The sequence below is a fragment of the Heliangelus exortis genome, chromosome 1 (assembly GCF_036169615.1).
Source record: "Heliangelus exortis chromosome 1, bHelExo1.hap1, whole genome shotgun sequence".
In the NCBI taxonomy this organism is placed as follows: Eukaryota; Metazoa; Chordata; class Aves; order Apodiformes; family Trochilidae; genus Heliangelus; species Heliangelus exortis.
In genome coordinates, this window is record NC_092422.1 from 141,360,111 (window position 1) to 141,367,316 (window position 7,206).

General features: G+C 42.9%; 1 protein-coding gene across 3 annotated transcripts in view; it reads left to right on the plus strand.

The window, feature by feature from the left end:
- STAB2 (stabilin 2) overlaps positions 1 to 6,065 on the plus strand; it is an 85,930-nt gene extending 79,865 nt beyond the window's left edge. For 2 of the 3 annotated variants that reach the window (XM_071728357.1, XM_071728366.1), the window contains 4 exons: positions 1,419 to 1,526; positions 3,933 to 4,061; positions 5,172 to 5,294; positions 5,904 to 6,065. In XM_071728357.1, coding sequence (XP_071584458.1) covers positions 1,419 to 1,526; positions 3,933 to 4,061; positions 5,172 to 5,294; positions 5,904 to 5,954 — 411 coding nt within the window. In that variant the 3' untranslated portion in view covers positions 5,955 to 6,065. The other variant, XM_071728374.1, reaches the window with a different exon arrangement.
- Positions 6,066 to 7,206: the final 1,141 nt, after the last annotated feature.

Sequence of the window (7,206 nt, forward strand, 5' to 3'; positions counted from 1 at the left end):
ACAGTATTTCATTTTTTATTAAGAAACTACTCACCACCCAAGCCTTTCAAATGAACGCTGTGACAGCAGCCCCTGAAGACTGAGCCTGGAACTCTGGGTGATGTGGTAGAGCTGAATAGAAAAATAAGAAACCCTATGGCCTTGTTGTTAAAACATACTCCAAAGGATGATGCTGGACCCAAGGGAAGATGAGTGCCCAACATGCCAGCTGGGGAACAGCTTTTCATGGACAAGTGCACAAATGACTCATCTGTTGCTTTTGCTCCATTCCTCCATCACCTTTGAGGAGAAGCTCATTTAGTGTGAAAATTACTATGCACTTGTTTTATATTTTTAAAACCACCTGGTACTTCAAACATAGTAATCACATTAATAAAGTATACCCTCTTGAGAGATCAGGTGCAGCAGCAAAGGGCTTACCTGTATCACTCATTAGCATGCTATGAGCTCTTCTGAATCACTTTGTTCTGGTATTAGAATAGGAAGAGCTTCTCCTTAGAAAATCCTTTCATCAAAAGCCACCAAGAGGATGCTCTGAGCCCATTAACATAAATCTTTTTCCTGCCTTCAAAGGTGTTTGGAAATTTGTAGCTTTTTCTTCCTCCCTGGAGGACCTGAGCAAGCTCCTGGCTGCCCTGGCTGCACTCAGCAAGGTGCTGGGGTGGGAGGGTGAGGTGGCAGCTTCTCTCCATGCCTACTCCAGGCAGCCAAGCAGCCATCCATCCCAAAACATCAGGTCAGAGCCCACAAACTTTCTCTGGGACCCTGACAGGGCAGCAAAGGGCTGAGGGACAGGGAGGAGGACATGGTGTGACTCCCACCCTGCTCTGCAGTGCCACCGCAGCTAAGCCCCTTCCTCCCTGGGCACAGAAAGTCACCGTGTGCTCCAGCATGTGTTCCACCCTGGTGTGCCAGGGGCAAGAGCAGGCAGCAGCTCCTGGTTCTGCTCACTGAGGAGAAACCATTTTGCTAGGATGCAGTTTGAAGCAGAGTTTACAATAGTGCAGACACCCATGAACCCGTCCTCCCAAAATGTTGGCGAGACTCAGGATCAGCTTGGAGCAGCCAAGGACTGACATTATCAGCAGAGTTTAGAGAAGTGTTGGGTTGGCAATTGATTGATTCCATCCTTTTCCATTCACACATCCTGATGAGCTTCCAAGTGGGACCATGCTCCAGCTCACTGATGCTAGGCCACCACCTAATCTGCAGGCAGCAGCTCCAGGTAGGAGCCAGCTCTCTCCACCCAGCATCCTCAGTGCAAATGGCATCCTCAGCTCTGACAGCAGCTGTGAGAACCCCATAAAATGCTTCTCTGTGCATCAGTAACTGAGGTGGAGAAACAATCTCAAGGTTTTCTTCAGTCCAAAAAGGAGGAAGGGTCAAAGCTCAGCTCTCATTGCTCTTTCTTCTGGCAGAGTGAGATCAGATACGTGGACAGAAGTGCTATTGTTGAATGGGATATAATTGCTTCCAATGGGATAATCCATGTCATTTCAGAGCCTTTAAAGGCTCCGCCAGCACCTGTAAGTACATAGTGAATTTTTGGGGGGGTAGTGGGAGGTGGCTGTGGCTTATATCATTCCAAATTCATTGTTGACATTCATATATCCCCCTTCCATGTATACAGTTGTGGTTTTAAGGTTACCTGGAAAAAAAATGAAATGTTGAAAACAAGGTGCCAGTGAAGCTTGTAAAAAATGTTTCTATCTGAACAAACTCTTCCCACATTCAGTTTATTCATATAAAGTAAGAACTCAATTTCATAATGGAGGTTTTATAAAACTCCATTGCCAGTTTTTCCAAAAATGTCTTTCAATCTTCTAATGATTTTTTTTTTTTCACTCTTGGCTTTGCATTCATTCCTGTCCAAAACAGCAAAGTGTTTCAAAATTTAGAAATCTGAAGGTTTTGTCTGCGTGAGCTGGACAGTTATCCAGTTGAGTCTCCCATTAGAAAGACCAAAGCAAACAGCTTTAGGCAAAACACCACAGTCCAAAAAAAAAGGTGTGCCATCCTTTCCATGAGGGCAATTTGAGTTAGCAGCTGCACTGCTTCCAGATGGAATCAAAACACTACTTTTTATTTCTCAACAGCTGAGTTTACTATTTAGTGTGAAAGGGAAGAAAAATATTTTGCCCACCTGCAGTGCAACTGGGATGTTTCACAAAAGTGATCCCTGCTGCCCCTGGGAGACATGCACAGCAAGCACCCTTTTTTTCTGGTACAAAATGTTTTGCTTAATGAAGTGTTCAGATGTGCAGTGTTTGGTTTCCTCAGCTCTATTCAACACAGGGTGCTCTGTAACAGCCCAACACAGGCTCAAGCTGGGTTTATTTCATCTGAAAAAGCTTCCCTTCCATCAGGGTAATTCACCAGGATCATAGTAAGATCCTTCTCTCCATGTGTTGGAGGGACCTCACATAATATTTACAGCCCAACCATCCCAGCTCTAGTTTCAGAAGTGGCTAACCAGCTGCCTCCTTTGTCCACAAATTTAATCCTATCAATACCTTATTTCTCAACTTTGTTTTGTTCTGAACGACCCTTTCTCCTTCATAAACCAACCTTCTTGTTCCTAGAAGCTCAGAAATATGCTTGCACAATCTCTGTTCACAAAAATCCCTTGCAGCCTGCAATCCCCACAGATAGGAAATTACACACTTGGGTAAAAGCATAAACTACTGCCTGAAAAATTATTCAAAATAATAGGCAATTTCTGTCAGTCTACAACAGCATAATATTACAGCCTTGATAATACCTTTCACATGCTATAATGTTTTTATAACATTTAGCTGTCCAGGTGCACCACGTAAACTCCTTTTTTTTCCAAAAAATTGAGAGCATATCTAGTAAGACAAAGATGTGATTATCTTCTCCAGGGTAAGTTTAATAATTAGTTTTCTAAGCAGGTAGCAACGGAGCAAGGGCATCCCATGGAAAAGCAAGAGTAAAGGAGTATGAGTCTCCTGCCCATTTCTAGACTCTTCCTCACCTCCTATATTGCCAGCAAGTTGCACAGTGCTATGGGAGATTCCAGCCTGACTGGTTGCATGTTCTGGGATCCCTCAAACTTCCCACCATTCCAAACCTGCAGGTTAGCTTCATGGAATCAGTCTATCAGGCTACAGAACTGCAGAAGGCAAATCAAAGAGTCTGGAGATGTTTCTCACCTTGGGAGTAAATCTGGATCACATGTGAAATATTCTCAGTCCTTCACCTACATATTTATTAAAATATTATATACACAGTTATTTGGATTGGCACTTTACCCTGTTTGACTGAAGAATGATTTCATGCTAAAGGCTTTGCATATTTTGGGGGCAGGATGTCCTACAGAAGGCAGGTGTTGGGCTGCTGGCAGAACCCAGCCCTGTGCACCCTCTGCCCGGGCTGGCAGCCCCTCTACCCAGCAAGGAGATGATGTCAGCTCAGATGTGGCTTGGTTTGAACCCTGGTCAGCAGTTCTCAGAGGATGGTATGGCAGCCAAGAGCTGGAAAAACCCAAGACCTCCCCAGAGCACAAAGAAAGGGGGAATAAGCTTGAATCCATGCAGAGCCCTCTATAAGGTTTGTAGCACAGGTTTCAGAAGCTGTTTAAGGGAATTTGGTAACCACTTCTCCTCAGGCCAGTGAGGTTTCAGCCTCGTCACAGGCTCTATTGCTACTGTGGAAAACCTGACCTGAAAAGATCACTTAGGCATGCTCTGTAATTTCAGAAACAAACAAGATGAAGCTGTATTACAGCCAGTGTCCAGTACCCTGGAAAAAAAATTACAAAGGCCATATTTAACTATCTCTAGAATTATATACCAGGAAAATAGAGCACAAAAGCATTTCAGGACTAGTACATATCTCAAAGGGACACTGCGTGTGCTCAAATGCTGAAGGTGCCCACCCTGTAGCTCACTCCCTCTCTTTCTTGCTGCCAGGCTCCTCTCCATGCCAATACTGGAACAGGAATATTCTTTGGCATCTGCCTGGTTACTGGAATTGTGGCTTTTATTGGATATTCTTACCTCAGGTTCAGGAAGAGAAACACAGTCTTCCAGCACTTCAAGGTAGGTGGCAGACAAGAACACAAAGCAGGGGGGGCAGCTCTAGCCCAGACCCACCACACCTCCCAAATTCACTATTCCTCCTTGCATTTTATTAAGGTAGAAACTTTACTAATACCTTCCCACTTGAGCCATTCAGACTAAGACATGGTGAAAGAGGGGAAGGCTCACACACTTGTCTTGGGAACAAGCCAAGTTCTGCTCTCCCAGACCCCTTCCCTCTCGGGTGCCCAATGGGCTCCTGCTCACAGATCCTACACCAATACCTAGGAGTAGCCAAAAGCTTATTTAACTACACAGCACCAGTGCAGAAGTCTTTTCCTCACCAGAAAACTCTCTCCTAGAGATGCAGGTCATTACAACCACTGAAAGGGCACCTGTTCTCTATCCCCTCCTCCATGGCACTGCTAATAGCTTTGTTCCCCCAGAGGCTGAAACATTTCATAGGAAAAAGGCCAGGTTCAAAAGACAAGGAAATTGAAATGATTGCCAGGTTTGAAAAGTGCAAATTTTTATACATACACACTCTTGTATTTGCTTTCTCTTAACTGTGCTAGCTTCACATTGTATCATAATGATGCTAAATGAGCCAAGGTACTCAAAGACAACGTACGACACGAGTCACAAAATACAGCAAAATCAATCCAAAAGAAAGCTTACCTAGAAGTAACCAGAAATCTCTTCCTATTCTAGGCCCTACATAATAAAAACCATCTTCTAGAAACAAAAGCAGGAGCCTATCATAAGCCAGGAGAAATGCTTCCTTATTACATAGTTGCAAGCAAAGTGCTCAGGACCAACCAGGAACCTTTTATCCCAGGCACAATGTCAGGACAGGGCTTCTTCACCCATTCTTTGCCAAGAGTTTAAAAATAATAAGTGAGAGAAAAAAAAAAATAAAATAGGTACCAGTGTTCAGTGTTAACTGAAATAATACAACAACCCAGGACACAGTTCATGCTCAGGGCCACTGACTGAGGTGATGAAGCCAGTTCAGTCACAACACTGCATTAGTCAGTAGCGAAGCTCAAGTGCCACACTTACTGCACTGTTAGGAGAAGCATGGATTTTAAGTTTCTGTAAAATCATAATCAAGTTTCTCTGATTATGTAGTCAAAGGATGACACTGATGTAACATCGCTGGACAAGTCACAGCCTTCAAATATCACCAACCCCTCATATGAAAGTTGTTCTTCTGCACTGACTCCATCAGAACTTGCCTACGACCTTTTCTCAGTGAGTCTTCATTTTGATTTAAGATTGAGATACAACTAACACTATCATAAGAGGGAATGACTTCATGAAAGGAAAATGTCTAATTGGAAAAAAAAAAATAGGGAAAAAAACCATTCAGGTTCCTGCCTTTCTTGTCTCACCACTGCTAGAATTTGGATCTGGGGTCTAAAGCTGTATCTCAAGTCTGCCTTCAAAGACAGATGAATTAAATCTGACTTCAGATGCTGCTGGATGCTGGTGATGTGTCTATAAATACTTCAAAAGCCTTTCAGTTTTGTCTTTCCTTCTCCTTGCTGCAAACACAGCTGCAATGTCATGCCAGAACTCTGCAAAGAAAACACAAGGGCAAAGAGGCTGAGAAACAAGGAACAGAAAGATGTGTAAAGCCAGAATACCCGAATAGCCTCAATGGTCCAAGTTAGCAAGATTCTCGTGTACATACAGAGTCTAAAATCAAAATAAAACTTTTTGCATCCAGTAAAGAGACTTGTTTGGTGCAAAAGTATCAGGTCTGCAAACTCCATCATCTGTATGGACCAATTTGCCAAAAAGTTTAATTTCTTAACGCAAGTTCAACTCTGATTTTTTTTTTTCTCTTCTGTTTTACAGGATTCAGATGAGCAGCAGCTTGTGATGAGTGGTCCTCACGATCAGAATTAAGCACTGAATTTGGCATTAGTCAATTATAAAACACAACCTTATTTACACTTACTGTGAAAAAAAACACTACATATACATATCAGGGAATAAAATCTTGTTATAAATTTAAAACCAAGAGAGCACAGATTTGCTTAAGATACAGTCTGTAGAGCTCAGAGGTAGCAGCCTCAGAAGTGGTGGCTGTCTCTGAGTGATACCAACAATGAGTGCCAAGTGCAAACCTGAGTCTCAGCTGACCCACCCAGAACCAGACAGACACTTCTCTGCAAGAAGTTGGACTTTCCCTACCTTTCTATTTAACTGCTTTTATTCTTCTGCACAGACTTAAAATGGCCTCAAACACGCTGCTAATTTGGCAAATATCCTACATGCCCTAGAACTCCTAGTCCACACTTTCATTTTGGTTCAGTTACAACCACAGCCAGCAGGTATGAAAAAGGACGTGTGTTAGCCCTTTATTTTTTAACTTACGGAATTTTTTTGCTAGTGTATTTTCTTGCAGCAGTTGTACAAGAGACATAGGCACCCTGTCTGCCCCACTTGCCTCCTCTGGCTTTTCTGTTCTTGACTGAGTTTTTTACACCTCCTTCTACAAAGGGAAACAGTAATTGTAGCAGCTTTAAACAAGAAATACAGGTGGTAGAGAAGCATTCAAATAGTAATTAATTTTTATTTAAGCCATTTTTGTAAAAGTAGACAAAGATGAATGTACCCTTGCCATGCCATGTCAACACCCAGATTTTTAGGTCTCAGAGGAGGAGCAGCTACCTGCTTGTTCTCATACCATATGTTTACCAAGCATGTCACCATTTCACCATTGCCTTTCAGCCCATGCACAGCAATCCCAGCTGTGATTTTCACCATACTTCCAGAAATGAATCAAGCGAGTTTGATTTGCTTTTGTTTCCTTCCCTCAAAACCTTATTATTGTAACAAATGGTGAGAATACCATACAAACCACAAAATAGCAAGGAAAGGAAGACTTCGTTGCTGGCAGCAGTAACATTTCCCAATGATTTGCTTCCTGGTGTCTACCAGGTGGGGCAAGAGGGAAGATGTCACTGCTGGAAAGCATTAGTAACCTCTGAAAACACCCCAAGAAAATCTTCTATCAGAATAAGGTATGCAGGCAAACCCATCATTGCTGACACAGCTCTTGAGCACAGCTGAGGGAATCTAATGTATAAATATGCCTGGATGAAAGAGACTTAATTCCCCTATCCCCTTCCCCTGCTCCCCCAGCTTCTTTAAT